This window comes from Apostichopus japonicus, chromosome 4, assembly GCF_037975245.1.
Source record: "Apostichopus japonicus isolate 1M-3 chromosome 4, ASM3797524v1, whole genome shotgun sequence".
In the NCBI taxonomy this organism is placed as follows: domain Eukaryota; kingdom Metazoa; phylum Echinodermata; class Holothuroidea; order Aspidochirotida; family Stichopodidae; genus Apostichopus; species Apostichopus japonicus.
Genome location: NC_092564.1, coordinates 17,293,349 through 17,321,273, shown reverse-complemented (window position 1 = coordinate 17,321,273; position 27,925 = coordinate 17,293,349). Strand labels below are relative to the sequence as shown.

At 38.2% G+C, this 27,925-nt stretch overlaps 1 protein-coding gene across 3 annotated transcripts; it reads right to left on the bottom strand.

Annotated features, from left to right (window-relative positions):
- Positions 1–112: 112 nt before the first annotated feature.
- On the bottom strand, positions 113–27,925 carry LOC139966643 (zinc transporter ZIP10-like). Of its 3 annotated transcripts, none has more exons than XM_071969888.1 (9): positions 27,684–27,924; positions 24,875–25,270; positions 20,344–20,536; positions 14,412–14,587; positions 11,917–12,135; positions 10,368–10,476; positions 8,206–8,586; positions 6,924–7,111; positions 113–4,444 (listed from the first exon to the last, which is right to left on the bottom strand). In XM_071969888.1, exons 2-9 carry the CDS (start codon positions 25,256–25,258, stop codon positions 4,295–4,297), a joined length of 1,800 nt encoding a protein of 599 aa, XP_071825989.1. In that variant the 5' UTR covers positions 25,259–25,270; positions 27,684–27,924; the 3' UTR covers positions 113–4,294. The 3 variants fall into 3 exon arrangements, with proteins under 3 accessions (XP_071825989.1, XP_071825990.1, XP_071825991.1); XM_071969889.1 differs by lacking the exon at positions 27,684–27,924 and adding an exon at positions 25,817–26,651; XM_071969890.1 differs by lacking the exon at positions 113–4,444 and adding an exon at positions 5,799–5,953 and having other exon boundaries at positions 27,684–27,925.

Sequence of the window (27,925 nt, the reverse complement as noted above, 5' to 3'; positions counted from 1 at the left end):
TTTAATAAATCACACACATAATTTTGTTATAACTTCAAAACTCAACGTTTTGAAAACTTGATCATTTAAAGTCTTGATATGGGTAAAAACATGAAGAAAAAAAAAATCAATATTTAATGCATAGTGTTTTATTGATATGATTTTGATATAAAATAAAAAAAAAAAAACTTAACTTTGGTAAAATGTCGAATAATATTTTAGAAATGCAGATAACTGAATTTACATTTTATGGTACCTCATTCAATTTAGCATGATAATGGCCTCTTAACAACACCATCGAACAAAACAGAATAAACTTCTTGAAGTAGTTCTGTGAAAAACTGATACCTCTTTTCCCCTTTCATTGCTAAACCTCTTACCCTATACCTGAAACTTGAACCTCTGATAAACAGCTGCTACCTCAATCTTTCTTTCCTCAAATCTTGTCACTTTCACCTTGTCATTTTTACCTCAAATCTGTCACATCTGATGAACTGCTTTTTCCCCCTCCATTACTTATTTTTTACCCTTCATCTTGTACGTTAAAACTTTTAACCTCTGATAAACAGGTCTTACTGTACCTTCTTCCCCTTCACACTATTACAGTTTTCACAACAGAGGAAGAATTGTTTGTTACGGTTACCTCAAAACCGTACCTCTTACGGACAAATTTTGACCTCCCTTGCCCTCTTATTAACCAATTCAGTTTTATACTGTTACGTCTAAGGAACAGATGTGATAAAGAACAGCACCATGCGATACATCTTTTGGAATTGGCTAATTAAAATATTCAAGACAAAGAGTGTATTCACTGGATTAAAGCAATGGACGCACAATCTGGAAAAGATACCTCTCTCGCTTACCAATTATTGAAAAATTGCAGAGACACACACATGAAAGACACACACACAGACATACATGTTTGTATTACATTCAGACCGAGGACCCCATTGTATTTTCCATTGTTCAAATCCACATACCCTAACCTTAACAATACCCCATACAATAGAATTCTTCCCAGGACGTGGTGATTCTTCAGAAATCACAACCGAGGACCTGAAATTCTTTTGTTCAAGTCCTCGGTCAGATAGCAAAACAAACGCACACACACATGAAAGGAAAAAGTTAGTCCTGTGTGAACTGATCGCTCCAAGGGCGGTCATCTTATTCCTGTAAATATCGACCAAAATCAAAAGTTCAAATCACTCTTTACTGCTCTCTAAAGGTACATTCATTCCAACTGATATCTTGACTAGAAGAAAGAAAGAAGCTAAATTGTATGTACTGTATATATGTGTGTATGCGTGTGTGTATGTATGTATGTATGTACAATATATGTGTATGTGTGTGTACGTGTGTGTGTGTATGTATGTATGTATGTACCTGTATATACGTATTTTAGATCCTCCTGCAAGCAGGAACTCGTGAAGAAGCCTCATTGGCTTATCAAAGCCGCAAGCTGACCGAAGTCAGTCTCTTACATTCATATTTAACGTCCATGATTATGAATTGTCAATTGTCAACATGGATTGTAACATGGAATTAATCACCAGACAGGACAAGTAGTGTTTCTGATAGACAAAAAACAAAACAACTACTGTGACAAGTTGTAAAACAAAAATACAAATGACACAATACAAATGAGAAGGCAATTAATCACTTCTTATAGGTCAAGAAGTGACAAAGCTGATACAAACAATATTATGCCAGCAACTCATTTCATCATGCCTACCACCACGAGTAGTTTAAGTCTAGAAGAGCATTAAACTCCTGGCAAGAACCACAACAAAAAGTACTCGATAGCATGATTTCATGGAGGTGAGAGTAAGAGTAACGAAAAAACTGTTTAAAAGAGAAAAAAAAAGAAAATCTGGACGTTCAGACATTTTTACTTCAACATGAAACGGGTGAAACTTTGTTTACACCTGTTACAGGTAATATCTTTTTGGAATAGAAACAAAGTTAACAAAGCTATAGATACAATAAAAAATTAAATGAAAAATAATTATGATGCATTGTACGGAGGACAGCAACGTTATAATAATCTTTCACACTTTTCCTTTCGTATATTCAAGGATGTCGTACGTAGTACATAATCTCCATATAATTTATAACACATATTTTATAAGGTTATGATAGAGAGAGAAAGAAAATTTGAAATTGAGCAAAATGGAAGACCTCTTCTTTGATTAAAAAAGAAAAAGAAAAATTAACAGAAAATAAAGCAGAAAATGTAGAAGTAGAAGTATGCAGCTTGCTTATAGATATAGATATGACACAGAACTGAAATTTTGGTTTCAAGTTTAAAAGCACCCCATAAGCTCAACATCAGAAACTGATATCATTACTATATTCAAATATTTATCAAATATTATTTACGACAGAAAATGGAGTTGAGGTTCTTCTTCATATCCTTAATTTATTTATTAATTGCCCCCTCACCCCCCCCCCCTGGTATGCTGTTTTATATCTCAATATTTCAACGGCATAATACCTTCCATTCTGCATGACTACATAACAACAAAATACAAAAATTTAATGGCATAACCTTTGTTAGATCAATGTAAATCTCAATCCCCCCCCCCTGTTGACCTTGCCCTGCACCACCCCACCCTTAACTTAGCACCTGCTAGATAATAATGCCTATTATAATATACAACGCAACAGAAAAAAAAAAAAAAAAAAACGTGTCAATTTTCTCATACTTGCAACATGATATTACATTTCAGAGGTATGCACATTAGGTGTGTACCTGACCACGCATACATTTGGTACATTATTCATAGCCTTATCAAATGTATTCAATCAAGTTGGTTACCAACAGACGGGTAAAATACATAACAGTTCAAGAAATAAAGAGCAACTGAACTATCAGCGACAATGTCAATGGAATACTATCTTTTTTTGCTTTACGGCTAGGAATGGTAGGAGAAGGTTTTAAAACTTTACATTCTGTACAACATAAAATATGCTAAAAAAAAACAAAAAAACATTTCTCAAGAAGACATTGGATATATCACACTCTGTCATGACAGAATTAATAAAATGACTTTAAAATACATAATAAGTATTGTCTTTCTTTCTTTCTTTTAAATGCAAATGTTTTTGATTGTCTTGGAAGGTATCAAAATTAATTTGAGTTGTATGTATACCTGTCATTATGAATAATCTTTAAAATGTCCCAAAACACTGTGCCTGAATTTTTTTTTTCCCAATAAACTTTGGGATGGTGAAAAGAATTTGTGATAAGGGGATAACTTTCAAATTTACAAGTCTCATTGCTCTGCTAACTGCTAGGGGATAATGTAGATTGCTGCCAACCAGTTGTGAGGCTATGAGCATTCCACAGTACTCTTGCATATGACCAATTCAAGTTTCATGACCAACTATACTCCATGATACAACAACCTTATAGAACATCATGGAAGTGGTCTTAAGTTATATTTGGTACCTAAACCCTACAGAGACACCTGACAACTTTTCCCTAATTTGAGATATGGTTGATTGAATTTCAACTATTTCTTTTTTACGAAGGCTTAATATTAATAGGGGGGCAAAAACGTGTCCCCAAATCTCAAAATTTTGACTTTTTATCTCAAACTGACTATTTATCTCAAAATTTTGACTTAAAAGACCCTTAAAAGGAAAAAACCCGACCCTTATTTTAGAAAGCGCATCACAGAAGATGTGATGTCACTGTGATGTCATCATTGTAGATATTCTTCATCACATAGTTCAAAGAAAAGGATAGTTCAAGAGGGGAAATGATTTCCGTCTTGACCTTGGAAGGCCTTATGGGAAATGTGACGTTACCAATGCCCCAATGACAGTAGTTAATGCATTCCATTTTCGGAAAAGAAATATACAATTTAAAGGAAGACATTATTTTTGTCAGCGTGCATCTATGACATCACACCTGTTTGCTACAAGTTCACTTTTGGTACAGAAAACATGTCAACTTCAAAACGTTGTCAATTTTAAAATTGATACATATGAAGTGAATGCAAATTGAACCATAATGCAGAGAATGTGTGCATCAGTCACAAATAAAACTTTCATCTGGATTATCCCTTTCAAATGTGATATGTTTGCTGAGCTCTCGGTTACTGCAGCTTCCACACTCCATTCCAGCTTAGCAACTGTGTCTGTTGCATCAAATCGTGTTTTAGTGATTTCAGATTAAAATTTCCTCTTAGTATTTTTTGTATAATTTTTAACTTTTCTGCCAATGGGGGGAGGACAACGGATCCCTTTTTAAACCAGTAACGTAGCAGACCTCTTAAATACATTTGACAATGACTTTCTCACTGGTGTTTTATCCTCCCAAGAGCACCAGCAATGGCATCTCGCACAGAGCTATGGTTAACATGATCCCAAATCCGAGAGTCACGCCAGCTGCTTGGAGACCAAACTGAAGGATCCTACTGTCCTCGGAGCTCTTGGTGCTTTCTACCATCTCTGGAATCTGTAAGAGATGAAAGATACTTGTTAAACATACTTGTTAAAGATACTGGTTGGAGACACTTTTCAAGATACTGTTTAGGAGATACTGGTTAAAGATACTGGTTAAAGATACTGGTTAGAGATACTGGAAAGAGAGACACTTTCTAAGATACTGTGTAGAAGATACTGGTTAAAGATACTACATGTGTTTCATTGTTATTTATTCTAACAACTTTACACTTAGACCTTAAATTTTATTTCTGGGGAGTACCCCCAAAAAGCACCCCCCTCCCCATTCAATGGAGTCATGCTTCAACAACCCACATGGGTACACCTCCTCCTTTCAAAAATCCTGGACTGGTCATTGGAAAGATTGCACATAACCATTCAGCAGTATATCATTAATACCTTAAGTATCATTAATCCCGTGGTATGGTCAAGCAATCCCTCATTAAAGATGACAATAATAAAAATATTTAATTTTTTTTTTTATCTACAGCAACACTATCATCAGGCCATTCCTGACCTTTATGAGTACTTTGGTCCCCTCACAGAAACAAATTAGTTATATGTATCGCTTGGTATGGTCACGCTATTCAGTTTGATAAGAGTTGCTGGTAAGATGATATAAATACAAGGCATGACAATATGATTGGCATTGAGTAGATTTATATATTCATTAGCTTGGGGAAACCAACTTTCACTTACATCAACCTAGTGACCCTACAGTAGTGTGGATGTCCTGGTCTGGGGAAGGGGTCCATGTGCTGTGAGGTATCCCCTTTCCCTTGTGAGATATATCAATATGATTAAGGGTGCCTGAAAACAATATTGGGGGACCTTTGAAATACCAGAGATTTCAAGTGGATCAGCCCGCAAGGTATTAGCTCAATAGCAAGTCATTATCAACATTTGGCAATGAGTGACTCTTGCAACCACAAATGTCAGGCTTCAAAGGGAGAAAATAACTCTTCTCATAGCTCTCTTCCACCATTTTTTCTCCACACCTTTCTGTCTTTGTCCTTCCACAGTTTATTCCCTACCCCTTTCCCATAATCCTCTCTTTGTCCCTCCACTGTTTATCTCCCACCTCTCCTCTTCCCCTGTTGGTTTCTTTCCTTCTTCTCTCCATCCCTTGTCTACTAATCCTCTTACATCTATCTCTTTGTGCTCACCATGCACATTAACCTGTCTGTATTCTGTGCGTGTTTTTGTCCCTTCTGTTACTGTTACTTGTCATTTAGCCTTTGAAGAAGATCCTGCTAGGATCGAAACGTAAGGCCAACTTACTTTTACACAGAGAAAATAACTGTTAATAAACTGTTTATCTACTGCAAAGAGCCTGTGTAGGTAAACATGTAAAAACATACGATTTTTTGGACCCTCACAGGATCTTCTTCGGAAACTTCCGAAAAGGAAAACAAACTATGGACACATGAGAAGGACAGCTGGACAGACAACTAAATTGGAAAATCAACATCCGTTAAGTTCGGGCACTAAACGTCATGCTAGGAGTCCACTGTCATAGAATCTGACAAGATAACAAGATACGTTCATAACACCAATGGATTTCAACGGCTATAGGAAAGCACGATTTGACAGTTATCTAAACGGATATTGGTTATTTAACTGAGTCGCTATCTTAACAAGGTCACAGCTATTCATTTGATAATTTCTTGCATGTGCTCTCTTATAGGGTACTTTATCTGCTTAGTGCATAATAAAACCTTGACACCAGATCGATTGACGGATTATCGTCGAGGTTTATATCGCTGTCATCCACCATCACGTTTTCTAACAGTTTCGAAAAAGTTCAACATCTGATAAGACTTATCCAAATTGACCTTGTTGGTTTCCACCATCACAAGTTCTAACAGTTTCGAAAAAGTTCAACATCTGAAAAGACCGATCCAAATTGACCTTGTTGGAGACGTGTACACAAGACACTTATCTAGATATACTTTGGAGTCTAGGAGGAATATTCCAGCTTGGCATTTAAGTGCATCTAGCCTTTGGGTAGCGCTACTGAATCTAGTCAACATCGAACACACAGCTGGCTGGCTGGCTGACATGGAACCCAGACAGGACACTATAATCTTGATATTAACTGCACAGGAGGTAACAGCATATGCTAGACCTACTTCATCAAGACAACAAGTTACCATCAGAGAAACCAGTTGTAAGCTGATTTCTACAAACATTTTCTGATCCACAGTGATCAAATTATTCTGATTGAAAGTCGCCGGGTTTCAAAGAAGATGGCTTTCTTCGGAAGTTTTGAATATAAGAAATGATTTTACCCAGCTTTTTGATGAAGAAAGTTTTTAATATGTACAGCAGGGAATGATGGACAAAAGTTTGGACCCAATATGGCGCCCAAACGATAGCGTTAGTTCGTCGCTGCGGTTACATTCAATTCGTCCTCCCCTCAAACATGATAAAACATGCTGTATATTTATATCTAGCTAAGTATTGGGGGCATGAGGCATTCTAATACTCACCAAGTCCACCAACGCTATGTAAAGGAACATGCCAGCGGCAAAGGCAAACATCCAGACAGAGGCAGAAGTTATGTTACCCACGGCAACACCCAATGCCATCCCAACATATGCTAACACTGACGATACACCTTGAACTGCCAATGCCTGTTTGATGGACATTCCAGCCTTCAACATGACTGCAAAATCGCCTGAAATGTTACAAAAGGGAAAAGTGAAAGAAGGGAAGAAGCAATCATTGTAAATAAATTTAAAGAATATGATCATATGAAGATTACCAACATCTCTGCACATGGCTTTCCTGCTGTTAGAGCTTAGTAAGCCAGCTACTGTAGAGTTAGTGTATTAGGCTACCCATGACGGCCAATTTAATGAACAACATAAAAAACTGATCCCTTCAAAATGAACACTCAGTATAGTTTATTGTATTAGCCGCAAAGGAAATTTCTAAGGGTTGCATATATATGTAAATAATTTAAAAAAACTCATTCAATGCATCTTCAAGCTGAACTTCTTTAGAACATAAGTACAGATTGACATGAGTTGACAGGTTTGGACCAAACTTCTCTTTGAAAAAGAGACAAGTACACAAAACTAAAATTCTACTCCACAGAGTGCAGAATAACTTTAACCACTGATGATGTTATGCAATCTGTCTTCATACCGATATATTTTGCTGTGTATTTAAATGAAGGCTCATCAAAAGTTCAAGGTCAATACCGCACCTTGAGGCTGCTTGCACATGTATGCGTAATGCTACGTATATATCTATATATATATATACCAGGGATATAGCCGGGTAGAGGGGGGGGGCAGTATGGTATGGTATTTGTCAGTGCTCTTTTAATCTTGAATACTCGTCGCTCCGTTAACTCGATTATAATCGTAGTAACATTCAGGCCTACTGATTCAGCTACTTAGTTTGGCAGATGCAATTAGCTAAATTAAGCTATAGCCTATTACAAGCCTACAGTTGGTCACTGCGTAATAAAATACATATGGCCTTCCTAACCGCACTCGGTGGAGTGTCACAAACCATATGCACAACGACGACAACAACATGCGCTCTCATCCTTTCTATGATTCGTCCTAAGTTGTTGCACGAACAGCATGTTATGAAGCTAAGCTAGCAATAGTACGTGATAGGCGCTTCCTATAAATAAATATTACACTGCTAAATATGAAAATATGAAATTGCAAAATGTACTCCCCCCCTCCCCTTGCAAATTCCTGGCTATGTCGCTGATATATACCAATATATAATATACATATATATATAGCTTACCTAATTCATGTGGTATTTCATGACACATAATGGCTATGGATGTACTTATGCCTCCAGTGAGACTATCGACAAAGGCCGAACCGACCACCAATCCGTCGCAGAGGTTGTGCAGGGCATCTCCAAGGACGACGACCCATGCGAGACTTGAAATTCCTTCCCCGGAGACAAACCCATGGCTGTGCCCGTGACTATGCCCATGACCTTGGATTTTCACCTCACTACTTGGTCCTCCACTTTGCAGATGTGTTCTTTCCATGTCACCGACATTGTTGTCCATTTCAATAACGTTTCCTCCTCCCTCTGGCAATTCTTTCACGTGGGAGCTCGGCGTGGAATAACGGAGCAAAGATGACAGCTGCTCGGCTTGGTCGGATTTGGTCCCTAGAAGTAAATTAGTGGGGTGGGAAGTAAGAAGTAAGAGGTAAGAGGTAGAGTTACAGAAACAAGGCACTGGTCAGGTCCGAACTAAACACTGTAAACTAGAGGAACCACACAGTTACACGCTAAATAAACAGGTCGAATGGAGATGCATGACCATGCAGAGAAAATAGAAAATACAACAAAACATGACGATAGCCATCAACCTGGAAATGAGTCAATAGGGGCACACTGCTACTAGAAAGGCTAGGCTAGACAGGGAAAAGTGCAACAGTAGGGTAGAGACAGGTAAGTGAGGACAAATATCAATCAGGCATGTGAGACACATGTACGGGCTAGGATAAGATTTTACAGCCCAGAGGAACATCGGCTGGTAGTAAAAGAAACTGAAAATGAACCCCAAGGGTCATAAAAAATGCAGGGGAAAATCAGTGTCATAAAAAATAGAACGAATCATTGATGGGGTTGGGCAGCAGCAGCAGCACTATAACCAGAATACATAGTTACCTGTAAAACTGATAGGGTCAGAGGAACCATGTGAGAGAAGGAAAAAAAAACAAGAGAGAGTATAAAACTTACAAGTAGCCTTCAATATTTGGGTAGCAAATAGAATTTACTGTATGAAGAATACAACTGGGACATGTGGGAAAAGAAAACTGCTGAAAACGGAGAGAAATTAAAATATAACAAGAACTATAACATGACATCTTGGGGACTTTCCTTGTTCTGGAATAGTGACGAATTGCGATTCCAACACCACCGTATGATGTCTTGACAACCGAATCACAACAAACAATGTTGATTTGGTTCACATGGTCAAACTTGACCGATCTAGAGGACACATTTGTTTTTTCCTTTCGCTTTTTTCTCTCACTTTGTTTGTCTTTAGTTCAACTCACTAGTACTAATCAATTTGCTTAAAATTGCCTTGCATACTAACTAGAGTGAAATGAATGCTTGGGATGTAATTCAGTCTTTATGTTGCACAATAGTTCTTGAACTTTTTGAGTTGATTACATCACAAAATAGTGAACTAGAAATACTATGGTTCTGCATGGTTACAAACTTGTTACAATGCATCTTTTCACTTGTAAAACAAAAGTTGTTGACTTTTAAAACAGCCTTTTTGACTATTCACATTTTAAGACATATTATGCCTTGAATATGCCAATTGACTGCTCTATGGGTTGTTGCATGATGAGACTTCTCTATATCAAATATATATCATAATTTTTTTTGTTCTCTTGCAGAAACGGTATCAAGGATATATCATAAAATAGGCCACGCCAATTTAGGAAATTTGGCTGCATTGGGTACCAATGATCGGTCCCAGCTGGACACTCCGCTGTGACTTGTGTGTGTCATTGTCAGTAAGATAAACAGTAAATTCAACATAAATTTCCACAATCCTCTTCTGTACTGAGGCAAAAAAAAGGAAAAATTTCCCAATTTTTCAAATTGGTGCCAACCAGATCTATCGCCAATAGTCATAATTCTAGTAAACATGTCTCGGTCTACGCTATTATTTACTACGCTGATTTATGGACAGACGACACTGACAATATAAAATCACTACATATATCTCCGACACTATGATGTTGCAACAACACCATTGAGCGGTCAAAGCTTTTCATCGAGTCACTTTTGTTTCCGAGACATTTTCAAGCACAATTTTATTGAGAGTCAGTCTAGCCTGTGGGGCAGTATTAGTTCCTGGTCAGTCTGTTCCAGTGGGGGGGGGGGGCTTATGTGATATATATCAGTAGGTGAGAGGATAAACATACCACTGTCCATAGAGGATGGAGACAACACAGGTTTATCATCCTTTCGCCCCTCCTGATGGGCCAGCTTAAGTCCAACAATGTCCTGGTTGGTCGGAAGAGATCGATATTCCTACAAAAATAAATCAGAAACAGCAAACAATGTTTTAGACTGTGGAGCACTACATCATCATCCAGTGAGGGTTTGATTGTGGACTCAATTTTCAACATCATCATGGGGACTCTCCTGGAGCCTGGGCATAGTCCTGACAGGAAGGAGGTACCATTCTCCTCTTTGAGAAATTACTCTATGAATAGGGGTGCTTATGGTAATAAAAAAATGGTGCTATATCTGGCAACTTTGCAAGTAAATTTCTGTTCCAAAGTTTTGACCTTTTTTTACAAATTATTTTCCACAAGGGTTAACAATTTCTTTTTTCTTCTAAAATGTTTTCACAATACTCCAAAGGTTTTGCCCAACACTACAAAGGGGACACACTCCCACTCTGGATACTAAGATCTTAAAGTTTACTAATACTGCAATGCTCTCTATGAACTCTTTATGAACTTTGAACTTTCTATTTATTTTCTTCTGAAAATGATTTAAATAAGTAGCATCCACATTAAATCAAAGACTATTTGACATCAGCCCTCCACTGTTTGAGTATAGAATTGCTAGTTTGTGAACATTCAATATACTGTAAATTACGTGGTTAGGTCCAGTATAAGGGTGTGTGCTTTAATGTGTGTTTGTTCTTCAATTTATTTGTTGTGCGTACAGTACATTTACAGCTATTTTATTACACCCTTACGTTCATTTACGATGCTTACGACGGCGTTGATGAAGCCGTCTCAAGATTCGATCTTGTCTGAGAGTTATAAAGTCAAATGTGAATATCTGTGGTCTGTCCTTCCATAGATAAAGCAAGCAGCTAGCTCTTTGCTTTATCCACTTTGGCATAGACTGATTGTAAACGTGCAGGCAGTTGCTGGCTCGCACACTGCTGTAGAGTACACGGTGGTCTAACTTGGCATGATATTTTAATTAAAAGTGTTATTTTCATTTGCCAATGATGTACATGTGTTGCTTTTCACATTCACGCTCAAGGTCGAACAATATTATATTTGTTGAAGTCTCAGGATTTCACAATCCCCCAAAATTATTTTAGTTATTTCCTTTTCTTCTTTCTGGAAGACATGTAAACTTGATGAAATACTCTTTTGTAACTACTATTTTACTCTTTTTTTAACAACTATTTTTATACTATTCATAAGAACATTTTGGAAATGTCATACACCAGCTTTGTGCAACAAAATTTGGCTCTAAACACCACTGTGTCCTCCCCCCACCCAAAAAGATATCGTGCTTACAAGCTGGGTGTCACAAACGCGCTCACACACACACGCACACACACACACATACACACATCGCCATCATGATTGAAAAGGTACGATTATCATGGAAACCAAAAGAGAAGATAGAGAGCAATATAACAAATTACTGATATATTTGGGAAAATTTTAAAAAAAAGCATTCACAAAAGTTGTGTTCACTACGAGAGTCGACTTTTACCTGCTTCCTGCCCGCCGAACCACTTTTCTCGGAAATATACTGCAAAATCTGCTCAAACACGAAGAAAGTGAAAATTCCTAGGAGAACCACGAGTCCTTTGAAGATGACCTCTCGTTCTGTAGACGAGGGGTTCGACACGTGGGCATCTGTGCTGCCATGGTGACCGTCTCCTTCAGCATTCTCATGGGAAGTCACGTCATGGTTGTGTGGAATGAAGGACTGCAAAGTTAATCAAGAAAGAAAGAAGAAATATTAAAAACAATTACAACAGCTTCATGTGAAACTTTCTTTATTAACATTTCATTACACATGTGGCCCTTCTGATCTTTGCAAAATGTTGGTAAATATCTAGCATGCACACATATTGTTGATAGTACAAAACTTAAACCGAGCAAACTTTATGTGCGCCGTTGTGCGGTACAGTTCCACGTAGGAATTTTTCTTTTTCAACTGACTATAGTACCTTTTGTAAGACAAACAAACAAACACTTAAACCTATGTATGGTAAGTCGATTAACACATATATGTACAGTAGATCTAGCTGCTAGCTCAGTTTGTGGAATATCAAAATATTTTAGAAAATATGATAGTTTGTTAGTAACTACTGTACTACACACTTTTCTTCCATGATAGTTAAAATCTTGTTCTTAAACTATCTCTGACAGTGTTCCATTGTGTGCATCATACACAGTGCAGTGAAATACTCCTGGAGTATGATCACATTCTTTAACAGAGCTATGGTGTTATCAGAAATAGGTTAATTCCAGATTGACATTTTATGAAATAAATATCTAACAGGTGGTGTATGTGGTTTAAGATTCAACGCTACAATCTGAGGTCAAAGTTCTTGAAAAACTAGAAGGATAGATAGATATTATTCAGTCAATCATATTAAAATACAATGGAAATTGGTTGATAACAAGAGCTCAAAACATTAAAAATTGTAAACAACATATAAGATGACTCTCACACTGTACATGACTCTCATACTATATATTAGTGTTGTGCGGTACTAGTGTAAATTTCACACAACCGGACTTGTTGCAACATGAATCCCGGTATCGTAACTACAACCGGGATTTTCCTCAACTTTCATCTATGGTTCAAAGCACTTAGTTATGAGACTGTCAATGTCATACATTCAATATGCATATCCTAGGCTATGTACACTCTTACACGCACGTTTATAAAAAAAATAATAAGCTATATTAGGGCCTTTGTTTTTTAACATACACTTTCAAAAAGAAAAGCACAAACCTTGGAAAAAAGCAACCCACACCATCCTTCATTCATTCATACTCGAAGTACGATATTAGATTAACACGTTCACACGTGGATTAAACTTGTAATCCATACACAAACAGAAATTGGGGATTCCCCACTATTCCATGATATTGGAATAGGGCAACCCTTCAAGTTCAAAAATCCACAATGAAAAGTTTTCAAATATCAACAAGTCGCCATGTGTTTGGAACTTCAGACAATAAGAATGTAACTTAGGGGCTATGTAAATACGGGACTATCAACTACATACATAAGAATAGTACAGATTTTTTTATGTCGTTAATCGGCTGTTGTTTACTCAAGAAAATATACTTTCAATACGTACAATATCCATCTTTTGTACAAAAGTTCTTAAAATTTAAAAGAGTAGCGAAAGATAACTATAAATGACATCGTGGAATCCCCTGCATTAATAAACGAATCCATTGCATTACAGCATCAAATCTCAAGTACTGCACTGCTGTGCACCAGTACCGTACCCTAGGCTATAATAATATACAGTCCCGGGCGAAGATGGATTTAAACTGGATATATATACTCCCTGCGGTTTTGGCTCAAAATTTATGAAATTGTTATAATATTATTATACCAAAATGAGGTGAAATGCATAAGGGTAAGATTTTGTACATGGGAACCTACACAATCATCGTTTGAAGGAAGAATTTAAATAACAAAAATTTCAGAATAACTTTGAGGTCCCATAACATGCTGAGCCCAAGTTACGTTTGATATTTGGTGTAGCCTATAGTAGGTCCAAATTACTACGTGAAGAGTTTATTCGTTAATATATAGGTCTAGGCCAGTACATACACTGATCAGATATTATTCAAACTAAGAACACAGAAACCAGAAATAAAGGTGTTTTCTTTTTCTTTATTTCAAATAGTACCACATAGATATTTGTTATTATGTCCGAGATTCCCGGGAATGATACCGAAACGAATGTAATAACCGGTTGTTTTCCCAATACCGGTAGTAGTTACACATTGCACTGTGATCGGGACAAGTCAATACCGGGATCGGGATACCGTGATTCACTTGACTACAGTACTGGGATCCCGCACAACGCGAGGAAAGGGGTTGGGAGGGAGGGGAGGGAGGGGAGGGAGGGGAGGAAAGGAGAGCAGGCGTAGTCCTACATGTAGAAATTTCACAGCATGGTCCCCAGTCACAGCTTGTCATTGATGAGCATATAATATGTAGTGGCTTACATGTGGGATGAGATGAAGCACTGCGTCCCCAGAAAGAGTGCCCACTGCTAGAGCCACCAAGAAAGCTAGGAGACGTTGGAACGCTATGGGATGACCCTGAATACAAGGCACGGTGAGTATACAGATCAGCGATGACAGACTGATGACGGTTACTGCAGCAGTAGCGAAGCCCCAGACTAAATGATATAAACAAATAATTGAAGACAAGATTAATGTATCTACAGACGTTAGGTTTAATGGTGAAGATCAGGGGAGGGGATGGGAGGAGGGAAGAGGTGAGGTGAGCAGGTGAGGAGGTGAGGTGAGGAAGGAGGGGAGGTGAGGAGGGGAGGGGAGGGGAGGAGGGGAGGGTAGGGGAGGAGAGGAGAGCAGAGAGAAGACAAAATAGCAGGTCTGAAAGAAATTTGCCAACATCAACTCAAAAGTGTGTAGTTTCTAGCACTAAGTCACTAAAGCTTGTGCAATCTTGGTATTTTAAAAATTCATTTCATTCACAACTTCAGAACTTGTAAATTTGGAAAGAAGGAAGAAAAGGGGGTGGCACTGTAGGCTTTGACCTTTAACATCCAGGTCAAAAGGAGGTTTGGACCAAAGTGATACAAACTTGGGTAAGAGGGTTGAAGAAGTCTACAGTACCTGTATAGTAGAATACATTTTGTTGAATGAAAATATATACTGTTCTGTAAGAAAATTGGGGCAAATTTAATATGAGTACTGTATTTTAACATTCGCAGTTCAGTTCTGCTGTGGTTTTAACCTATCTTTCTGGTTCTTACTAGGTGTATAAATTTACAGTAAGTACTACTTACTGTTGAACATTGTAAAGAACTGCTTCAGCGCAACTCAAGACCAACAATAGTATATATCGATGTGGATTTCACTGCAAAAAGTTTTCCATTTGAATAAATAGAAATACTTTACACCTACTGCATACAACTCAAAAAAGAACAAGAACTACTGTAGTTGCATACAAATACGTGTCATAGTAGCGTGCGGTGAAGGTGAAAGTGAGCCAGTTGTTGATATTCAATGGAGGGGTCTTTGTTACTGCAACACTTTTGAAATAAGCCAGTTCGGCGTTTGGTCCTTTCAAATGTTACCTGTCTTGTTTAATTGGAGAATAAACTAGCCAAAGTAGAGAAATTTATGTATTGTTTTGAAGAAGTATGCTACTCAAGGAGATCTATATTTTTTACGTGTGCAGAATTAACTGTTCGCCGCCGCAGATCTTTGCAAATCAGGGTCTGGATATTTCCCTGAGTAGCCAACCTGTGAACTTGATATTGCTATGAAGAGTGTATGTTCAGTTGGCATTCACCTGCCAGCCATGTATATGAGAGGGCTAGTAATCCCAATATTGCAGGGTGCTATGCGCACTACAATAATGATGGAAATTCTAAGAGCATACCGAAGTGTTGTGGTCTAGAAGTACTGTAAATTTACAATTCAAAGAATCTTTCAGCCTGCATGGAGTTGAGTGAACTTGTTCAGTGGATATAACTGCTATCCTGGCAAATGTGTTTACATATATTCTGTTTAGTTTAAGCAAAGCCTGATGCTGTACTAAATATTCCTGTTTTGGTAGTCCAAACAACTTCTATAAAGATTACAAAAGCCATTTTCCTTGCTGAGAAGTCATTTAAACACTACAGTAGATATATATGCACTTTTGGTGAATTATTGTCTCGACAAATTATAGTCCAACTGGGGTGATGAACAAGGTCAGAAACTGAACCAAGATTTGATTAATTGATGGCGTTAACAAATACCCTTGTGAGAGGTTTGGAAAGTTATGATGTGGCAACTGTTACTGATTTTAGATGGTTATAAGAGACTATTCATACATAAATAATACCGTAGGAGTACACAAAGCCAACCATTTCAAAGATTCCTTTTCACTGTTCTGCTGGAATGGTTTCAGGTGAACTTTTCCATTTCTATTTGGCTTACAGTTGCAAAATTAACAGCTGAATTTTTCAGTTGAGGTAACACATGGGGTGAGAAATCAAGTAACATCAGCTAACATTTCACACCTTCAGTTATTTTCCAAGTGGTTACATACTGAACCAGCTCTGAAAATTATGCTGTAAGCTGGTTGACAGAACTTTAACTTCCAGAGCATACTGCCACCCCCATGTTAAGCTTATAATACTTCATAAAGAGATCGTGGCTGGAGTTGATTGTGAATTTGAAACAAAATTACTAGATATTGTCTGTAACTTTTCATTTAATACCACTTACAGTACCACATCCTCATTGCAAATGAGTATATATCTATATATGTAGTTATAAATCTTCAATTTTGGTTTATGCATCTTGTAATTAACAGCATAGTGAAAGATGTCATCATGCAGTTCAGCTTGAAATTGTGTAAAAATGTTTTTCTTCCTAATATTAAAAAATAAATTCACAAATTTGTAAAAAAAAAGATTTAAAGCAGAACAAAAGTATTAAAGCGTTTGGAGAACATACATGTATTGTACGGTAACGCTTATAATGAAATCACAACCACCTTCTGTGATCCACCCACCTGGAGTCAGGGTGGGTTGAACTAGTCAAACAAGATAGGCCACATTCAATCATGAGCCATAAATCTTGAGTTACCAGGACCAATTTTAATATCGATGAGACCGGATTCTTTTACGAACAGAGTGGAAGATTCTTCTCTTACTGCAAGTGTTACATTGTCTAACCCTGGACTGTAATCACTATAAAATGAAGTTTCCATTAGTCTTAAAGGCATTGAAGACTCGCCCCAAACCGTGTGCCACCCTTTGAAAAAGTTAACTTTCCGTTGCTTGCAAGTGAAGTTTTGTTTCTTGTCGCTACAAAATGCAGACAGTAATGAAACGTGATACCTTGTAATCTTTCACCTAGACCCGAAATGTCCATCGCTCTATGTAACACTGTGTTGTGGGTATTGACCATAGCTGTATGTATTGGCTGTACACTAGTGTCTAATTACCGACAGTAGCAAGCTGTGTGTATTTTCTGGGATCGATGGTGGTGTCTAACACTTCTGTTACACCTGATTGGAAACTAGGTCAGATTACCGGCATGAGACGTTTCTTTGTGTGCGAGTCTTCACACCCTTTAAGTATTCAAGGCACCTCCATACTTACCCCAGACATGGAGAAGGGTTTTATAAGTTAGGTGGTCTCAATGCAAAATGTAAAAAAAACAACATAAGGGTGACAAAACTATTGACCTTTACAAATTTGGCACCTCTGAATGAACCAAGGAAATAAGGCAAACAAGGGTCAGGGCTGGTTGCCAATCATCTCGGGGAAACAGATGGAGGTGGTATTTAGAAGCAATGAACCTGCCCTAAGTGATACCGACACAACAACTTGGGACCTGAGGTATCAAAGTTTTCAACAGAAAATGATTATTTAGGGAAGGCGATGTGTACGATGGCATAAACAGTAATTTCCATAGTAAACAACTACGTTTGCTTGATCTAACGTTAAATCCGATGGCTAGTGTCGTGTCTCTGAATAACTAACACGTTCAAACTCTCAGTGGATAAAGTATATGTATTCCCAGACAGAGCTGAGTTTCAAAGTTCAACCATGCATACTTCTTTATCCCTAGGGAATATCAAATACATATCCCATCTTGATATCGATTATTAAAGAGATATTGCCAAAGATCTACTGACATTTAAGCTTGCCAATATTTATTTATCAATTGATCAAAGTTGAATAATAAACAGATTTGAGAGGGTCTCTAAGTTTTAAATTTAATGCACTCTTCTCTGTCTGTTCTTTGTTTGTTTCTATTTTGTTATTATTTATTTATTTTATTCTTTTATTTAACTTTCGGAAAGAGAAGAAGGAGTCAACGAGGGTGTGGTGAAGGCGTGTGCCACAATAGTTACCATTCAGTAGGCAGATTCCCAGTGGGTGAGTAAAGGAGATAAATACCCCCCCCCCCCCCCTGTCAGAGAGGAAGTCAAAATTAAGCATTTCAATGCCACCAAATGGTGTGAATACAGTGCAGTAACATGAACCACTTGCAACCACTAACTGGGAATCTGAACAGTGGCGGATCCAGGATTTCGCCGAAGGGGGGGCCCAGATGGGAAATGCCTAATCGTCGTCCTGGGGGAGGGGTCTAAGGGGAGTGGGTGCCCCCCTCCCCTTTGGAAAAAATGGAGGTCCTCGGTGCAATCTGGTGCTACTTTTCGTGAAAGTTTTGAGTAAAATTTATTTCCAATAAATCATGTATTCATGGTTTGCCGGGCATATATTTGCAATTTCGAGCAATGAGCTGGGATTTACGTCTTTGGGGAGTAGGTGGTGATGCAAACTACTTTTTACCAGGCTACTCCAGGCCATTTCATCTTGGATGCCCCCTTCCAGATGGAGACTATTGATGCAGTCAGAGTGCCCCTCTCACCTTCACTTTATCAGAATGATGGTGTACTCTTTTTGCAAATTTATTTTACAAAAAATTACACACACAGTGGCGTAGCTAGGATTTTTTGAGTGGGGGGGGCCATGTGGGGCTGTTCTTTCTTGTGGGGGGGGCGGAGTTTACTATCTAAGCGGAGCGCCACCTTGGTTGGCGCGGAGCGTACAGAGAAAATTTGAGATTTCAGCACCCCCCAGATCGCAGGAGATGGCACCTGTGAGGCAAAATAGCAACCAAAAAGATGTGCAACTTTGGTGACAGAAATGCAAAAAAAGTTTTTTCTCTTTCATGCTGACTGGCCTTGCCAACTCAGCCAGACTTTTAACTTGAGGGAAGTTGGCATCATTTGTCGTTTCAAGCTGTCAAGGCCTATCTCCCAACTCAAACCCCTGTGGGCTACCGGTAGATTTGCAGGATATGCCCACATGTGGACTTAAATAGCATTAGAGGAAGGGGGTGGAAGACTAACACGCATCGATGTTTCGGTAATGGTCCACATTGGTGGCTCGGTGCTTATTAGGCCATTTATTGGGTTTCTTGAGGCAGCTGTCATCAGAATCTGGCTTTTTGTGCCAATCGATGACCGATAACATTTATTGGTATGTAAATTTCTTCTTCATATATCTAGCAACACTCTAAAAACAAATGAGTGGATTTCATTCCATTGGAGTGATCACTCGGCGCACTTCAAATTAAGAGTGAAATTTAACTCTATTGGAGTAAACCCTCACTCCTAATATGAGTGAATATAACTCTATTAGGAGTTAAGATTTACTCCAATGGAGTGGAAATTCACTCTTATACCGGAATGTGCTCAGTGATCACTCCCATGGAGTGAAATTCACCTATGTTTTTATCAGTACAGTACAGTGCATATCATCATAGACGTACGTACGTACTACGTACGTTCGTATATCAGACGCACTCGATACCCACGATACGATACGGTCCTGGAGAAACTATTTCCACTCATCATTTTTTAAGGCGATACAGTAGTGAGTATTGAACAGGCACAGCCGCATGTTTGTAGGAAATTCAGAATTCCCAATATTTTATCTCTACCAGTAGTGAAAATCATGTTTCGACAGTTTCGTGGACATAAAAAGTTGTTTTGTGGAATATTCAATGACAAATCAGGGGCGGATGCAGGATTTGTGACAGGGGGGGGGGGTCTGACTGGTCCAGCCGCGCCTGAACGTAAGACTATCTAAGCGGAGCGCCATCATCGGTTGGCGCGGAGCGTAGAAGAAAATTTTTGGCTTTACAAACCCCCAGATGGCTGGAAACGGCACTTCCCGAGTATTCTAAGCAGCATGTACCTAGCCTGAAAATATGGATCTCATGTCTGCAATTTCAGGCCCCCCGTAGCTACGCCACTGATCACGCATGGGGCCCTTTCCCTCGAACGCGGTAAAAAAAAAAAAAAAATCAGGATTTTCAAAAAGGGGGGGCCCGGGCCCCCCGGGCCCCCCCTGGATCCGCCCCTGCTGAAAAACCACGGAGACATAAAGCCTACCTTCTCTCATGTCTCGAGTCTCTCTGGAATCCCCTCCCATAGGTACGTCTCCGTGGTCATGGTGGTCCCCCTGGCAGGCATGGATATCTATTTGCTGGAGCAAGATTGGGCAGAGCTGAAGAAATCGGGAACTGTTCAGTGTGTCTGTTGGATGTAGACCTATGGCGGCTAAAAGACTTGCGGGAGAAAGACACTGCGGAAAGGAGAGAGAATTTGGTTCTTTAATCGTCTGTCGCGACATTGAACAGCTATATAAAGCATCAATAACGCACATCCTTATCCTTCAGTTCTCATTACGTTTTCATATGTGTATATATATATATCGATGCATATATATACATATATATATATATATATATATATATATATATATATATATATATATAATATATATATATATATATATATATATATATATATATATATATATATATATATATATATATATATATATATATATATATATATATAAATGAAAATCGTAATGAGTTGGAAAATCAAGAACAGTGAAAAAACTTTCAGCCTCCACCGGGATTCGAACCATGGGCCTCCCGCTATATATATATATACATATATATATATATATATACATATATATATATATATATATATATGTATACATATATATATATATATATATGTATACATATATATATATATATATATATATATGTATACATATATATATATATATATATATATATATATATATATAGAAGTGTATAAAATGTTCCAAGTAGAACACGATAGAGTGCTCAATTCCACGTTATGAAGAAGAGCGTAATGTAAATTTTGATTTTTGTATGTAAGTATGTATGTATATGTGATCTTCCCGCAAGCAGGAACTCGCGACCAAACCTTTTGCAACCAAACCTCTACTCAGAGTTTCATGCTTACTAGCAATCGTCAGGAGGTGTACTAAAAAGCTATCTCTCTTTCATCTTAGTTTTGACTTTATTTTGGGGGTGTTTTGGTTGGTGTCTGCAGCTTGCGAGGATTTCTGATCTTTTGTTCAAGAGATTAGGGCTAGAATTCACCCAAGCATGGATGCAACTGCAGAATGCGAGAGACCTGCCCCCTCGGAGGAGAGTGCTTGACCCCCTCCATAGTATACAAAGCTGAAGTGACTGCTGGGGATTTTAAGTCTATTTATATTGGTATGTGCGGAGGGCAGTTCAAAACAAGGTTTAATAACCACAAAAAGTCGTTCAACTTGAAGAAATACCACAGAGAAACTGAGCTTTCAAAACATGTTTGGTCTCTAAAAGAAAGTAATAGAGCCTTCCAAATCTCCTGGTCCATTGTCAGGGCAACAGCTCAGGTTCTTGCAATTTATGCCAGGCCGAGAAACTAGCGATAATAGATCATTGCTCTTGAACAAAAGATCAGAAATCCTCGCAAGTTGCAGACACCAACCAAAACACCCCCAAAATAAAGTCAAAACTAAGATGAAAGAGAGATAGCTTTTTAGTACACCTCCTGATGATTGCTAGTAAGCATGAAACTCTGAGTAGAGGTTTGGTTGCAAAAATCAAAATTTATATATATATATATATATATATATATATATATATATATATATATATATATATATATATATATATATATATATATATATATATATATATATTCTCTGAAAAACCTAAAATGTATTTTAATTGCCTCAAACTTCAAATCAGCTAAGAAATCGATTGGCTCTTTCGTATTCAGTCTCACATCACCGGCCTTAACAAAGACTTGGGACCCCTTAACAACTATGAGTTCTACAAGCATATGTAATCCATTCTTTGCTCCTTAATCCGCTTCCTCTGTAGTCATACACTTATCTAGCGTCATACTTTCATTGTGTTACAGTACATTTTGCACTTTTCATTCGACTGCCAAGTATTGCTGGCGAAGGTCCCAGGGGACCGAAAATTCAAATATATTTTCTAAAACTTTACTCCTTATTTGTCAATTATAAGTCATATATTATTTCTATGGTTTTCTCTAGTTATAAATATGTATATATATATATATATATATATATACTGTATATATATATATATATATATATATATATATATATATATATATGTATATATATATATATATATATATACATATATATATATACGCTTGAGGTCACAGTAACCTCGTACAGGGAACAATGAAGTCTTCCGATTTCGTGCAGCAATTTATTGGCAACAAAGGCTATAATTAGAACAAACAACTCTGCCTAAAATGTGTGCAGCTGTCATGAAACACAGTCTGTCATTTAAAAATGTACTCAGTCTATATTGTTCTCGAAAGGAATGTTTTCAGATCATGTTTGTACCGAGACCTCTTATTATAAATATTGTCTACTCCTACCAAGAGAGAGTGATGGAGGGACTCCCAGGGGTGATGGAAGGTACAGTTTTCAGTATCTCCAGGGCAGAGCTGTGCTGTACACCAGACCCTAAAGTCGCTTACTTAGAATTGCTGTCAATACACAATCATACACTGTACAATCATACAGTTCAGTATGTATGACGTTCAACCCCCATATATGTGTTTTTGTTTTTTCAAGTTATCCTTGTTTACAAATGGTATCACATGCACGCATGCAACCAGGGGGGGTAGGTTTCCTCTCCGCAAAGAATAAGGCAGAGAGACTGTATACATACTGTTGGCTCAGTGATTCCTTAGGACACTAAGAACATTCAACAATACTCAACAATGCAAACAAGATATTTTATGTTGACCAGTTACTGACTTCAAGTGATCAGCACTTGTGGTTCTTGCACTGATGCAGACCTATGTTCCAACAAGAATTTCATCAAAACTCTAACTTTTGCAGTCATAACATCCTGTTTACAAGTTTTCAAGATGTACAGTAGTCTATGCATATAGACTGAATCACATGTCCACGCTCAATTGACCTTTGAACTCCACCAGTTTCTTTAGGGGGTTCTTGTGCTCAGCAGAGAGGGATCTACAAGTCTGATATCATGTTCATCTAATTTAATGGAACCAAGCTGATCTTCTATAGGCAGATTGGGCTCACATATGGTTTTCAGACTTTGATCCCTCCTTGACTTCAAGTTCTGTAATATTTGTCTTCCAAAGATGTTGACATGTCTACAGAACAGTAGGCGGTTAACACATTCATCAAAGGAGACATATACTGTACAGTCAGTATGAACTTAATAAAGCATGGGGTTTTAGGCTTTTTGACTTAAAATGACCTTTGACCTTTACATAAAATATAGACCTGTTTCTTATATTGCACTCAGCAAGTTGGATCTGGACACATACTGTACTGTACAAGTACAGTACGAAGTGTTTACAAGCCAAGGTGTCACACACGCACACACACATGCACAGACGTAGACACATGCACCCACACCCACGCTTGTATGTACGTTACGCTATCACCATGGCATGTAGATCCATTTTGCCTCAACATTTGTCAATGCGTACTCTACACCTTTTGAGCAAACTAATCACAGTTGGGAGCATCTTCTTTTGAAAACATAATTTTAAGAAACCCTCGTAATTTACAGTTTATAGCAAACAATGTCAGTAAAATGGGGGGGGGAATAAATGAAGGGGGGAGATAAACACATTGTACTGTACTTGTATGACCCTTATAATCTCTACTACTGCAGTATGCATCACAAATAGACTACACTGTACTGCATGGAAGCTCAATACTCGGCTGTTTGGGAAAAAAGAATGGATGAACAGATGTTCCTGCACACTAAGTAAATTAGATCCCCTGTGGTGAATATCTCCAGAGAAAAATGGTATGCATGGGATGAAAAATGTCTGTAAGGCAATCCTACACTTCTCACCAAAAAATGTGTTCCTTATTAAGGAATGAAGGAATTTATTTGATGAAAAACAACAGAAGGGCCATGATCACAGTTTTTAGTTGAAGAAACATGCCACACAGCTATATGGACAAAAACACTGACATGGTTCATATAAAGATGAAACTATAAGGGATGCAGGAATCTACTGTACTGTATAATAGATCAGAACAGGAATTATTTTTATCATCTGGAACTATAAGCCAGAGCTCTGTTTTTTTGAAAAACATTGTGTCTGCCTGGCTTATTGAAATATATTGATTTTGGCAACATATCAAGTGGATTGTTAATTCAGCTATAGTATTAGCCCCCCCCCCAAAAAAAAAAAGGGAAAATAAATAAATACAGGCCACTCACTCTTTTGTCTGTTCTTTGAAAACAATTCCCAAGAGTGAACAGGTACAGTGGCATGTTTACCTTCAGTTTACTGTGCCAGTATTATAAAGTTATGAACATTAAAATTCACACGATCCTAAAGTGGCAAAATATATGAAGACTGGCTGTAAAAAAACTTATTTGAGCAACAGATCTATAGATCTATAGAGTACTACAAGGGTGGCCAATGAAATCTTACCAGTCCACTGATAGAATTCTAGGCAGTTTGAAATCTTCGTGGCTAAATTGCCAGTATGGGATTGTTCTGTACTCTTACTGTACAGTTTAAGATACATGCAGTGATAGAATAATGATCTCACCTCTCGTACATGCGCATCTGTGGTATGCTTATCACCAAACATAGAAGAGAAAGGATCGGTAAGTGTCGACGGCTTTGCCGTGCCAGTTGCGCCGTTGCTATGTTGATGATGGTCGTGCTCGGCGTCTGTCTCTGTAAACCCCAGACCGATATTATGTACAAATTCCCTAAACCTTCCAAAGGTGATACTGTTAGCATTGCCGTAGCGATGAAATATCACCTGCAGGCAGTCCCCGGCGGCAGGTCCCACATTGCATCGTTCTGCGGCGGCAACTTCTGTCGGGTTTATATCATCTGCCTTGCTCGAGAATCGGAGGCAGATGATCAGGAAGGTGATCAGACCGTAAAGAAACGAATGAACTGGACGTAATCTGATTTCTGCCATGTTTCAAAGTTCCTACAGTACAAAAATGTGTTTGTGTGGGAGAGAGAGAATATTGGTGTGAATTGACTAAGTACTGTACCACAGTTTGTACAATTAATTTCAATAACCTACTTAAATTAAGAAAACCTGTGTTTATGATTCGAATGTTCAGCATAATTTAACTCCACAAAGTGAAATTGTGGGGAATGTGAGACTATCCTAAAACTCACATATTGACAACTTTGGCAATTAATAATCTGGAGTTACAGTACATGGGGTTTAGAACAATTGGCTAAATTTCTTTCTCATTTTGTGATTTGACAGTACGTGAGCAGATAAATGTTGGAGTTGCTTCAAACTCCTTGACTACCAAACATACCATAACCAGTACTGTATGTGTTATAGCTAACATATATCTACTGTACAATTGGCAAATTTCTGACACATTTTTCTTTTCTTTTTTTTCGACCACAATGCTCTATCAACTGAATATCACCTACACACTGTCTGCAGTGACATATATGTAAACAAATTAAGAGATCAAATGAACTGAAATGAAATTGTTTTGATTTTACTTACTGTATACAATGCAGGCTGAAAATTGGATGTATAATTTATTGCTTAGCTCAGTAACTGTCAGAGAGCATTTAATCGTTTTAATTTGATCCACAGGACTTCAACATTTAACATCCATCCACGGTATAGTGAGTGCATGTGTACCGGTACAGTATTAATACTGAGAGCAAAGTCCATTGAACAGTATACTCTAATTCAATTTAACTACTCAATAATTAGCCGTTTTGTTACAGTTGTTATCACCTGAAATGATTAGCCTGGGTACAATTTAAACAGCAGAACATTCAGATATTTGCTACCTACTCAAAGAACCCAATCATGGAGGTGTACAGTTTTAAAATACATTTCCTTCAAGGTTACAACCCTTTGAGTTCTTGAGCTAGACGCAGGCCTGACAATGATTTGGCAGAGGGGAGGGAGAGTCAATGGTGAGATGGAGTCAAGGTGGGTGGGGTACAGCCCAAAGCTTGTGGTCAATTACTGTAGGAGGCAAGGGGAACAATGGAGTAGGTAATATCATATTCATATACTGAAGACTTGAATATTGAAGACTTGAAGAAGGGGGACGGTGACGTCCCCTTTCCCCCCTCCCAGGGTCTCTTCCTACCTCTTGATAACCCCCCCTGGGTAGGGGTTTTTCAATTATATACCTTACTATTATGGTGTTAACAATTGACATAAATTAGTGATTGGGGTTAAGAATGGATCAAATTGTTTGGTTTTCATTTACAGATTCTCTTTTAAGAGCAATTTCTGAAGGTAAAACAGAGACCTGTACAAAATTGAAATCGGACTGGTAATTAACTGGTAGTACGTGGTATGCTCTATAGGAAGCAAGGGCGAAGGAACCGGAGGGCTGGGGGCGCCAGCCCCCCAGTGAAAAATATGGGGGGCGGAAGTATCATTCTGCCCCCCCCCCCACTTTGCAAGTCAGAAAACCCCTTTTTCATTTCCAAATGAGAAGAAAATCTCATTTGGTGCACCAAATTGCATCTAAGGCCAGGTGAAAATGCAAAATTATTTACAAAATGGAGTGGTTGTTGAAGTGTGCTATATTGCACCAAATTGCATCTGAGGCCACCTGGAAATGCAAAAAAAATCCAAAGGGGAGGGGGACACCCCTCCTCTTAGACCCCTCCCCAGGCCGGCCATCAGTCTTCAGCCCCCCCCCCCCCCCTCCCACTCAAAAGTACCTTCCTACGCCACTGATAGGAAGCCTAATAAGAAATTAGAGTTCTCTACCACAGTAGGCTAGGCCTATAAAAAATTCACCTGGACACATACTGTAAATATTTACCTCCAGTACGGTATACAGCCTAGTAAATCATATATTAACTGATGGTTTCAACATTATCATTTATTGATGCATAACTTGAAATGAAACCTAGCTGGTCAACCAATTACCTGCATGGAATTTTACTACACGTTGCAGAGGGGCCTAATATTATAATAGTAATATAGTAATAATCTAGTTCCCTAGCTAACGACATAAAATGCTGCTCTGAGAAGAAGAAATAGTAAATTTGCAAAGAATAGCGTTGATAGCTTATTGCAAGGATGTGTACGGATTTTCTGTTATCGAAAAGGCGATTGACATAATGGAATTGGCACCTCTTTGGTCTGTTGGCGATGGCCTATGTTACGGCAAACCTAAGTTAGGCCTAACCAGTAACGTTTGGTCTATTTTCACATAAGCCTTGGGCCTATATATAGCTGTATGCAAGCGTTAAACCAGGTCTTAACCTCAGCTTAGACTCTTAGACAAGGGTCCCTGACTTAGTTTCGGTAGGCTTCAAGTTCACAATTAGCAGGCCCAAACATAAATAAAACGAAAAGTTCATGAAACCTTTACTTTTGGTATATCACCTACCAGTAAAGGAGTAGTCTGCAGCCTGGTAAACCCAGTTTCCGTGCAGCGATTAAAAAACCACTTCACGTGCAATGATTGTTTTGAAGCGATTTGTAATGACTACGATCTGGTTTTGGCCCTTGTTACTCCAGTGTGCTAGCTGGCTGTGTGTTATGCATGGTGTTGTGTGTTAATCGGACCGTACCTCAGCATGTGTTTTGTTTGCTTTTCGGATCTTCGATGGGTACGAGTGTGCTGAACTT

Excerpts from the sequence above, each read along its gene's own strand:
- LOC139966643 (XM_071969888.1), bottom strand. The coding sequence starts at position 25,258 with ATGGCAGAAATCAGATTACGTCCAGTTCATTCGTTTCTTTACGGTCTG. Across the intron at positions 20,537-24,874 it reads CAGATGCGCATGTACGAGAG|TGTCTTTCTCCCGCAAGTCT; the intron begins GTGAGATCATTA and ends TCCTTTCCGCAG. Across the intron at positions 8,587-10,367 it reads TCCATCCTCTATGGACAGTG|GGACCAAATCCGACCAAGCC; the intron begins GTATGTTTATCC and ends ATTTACTTCTAG.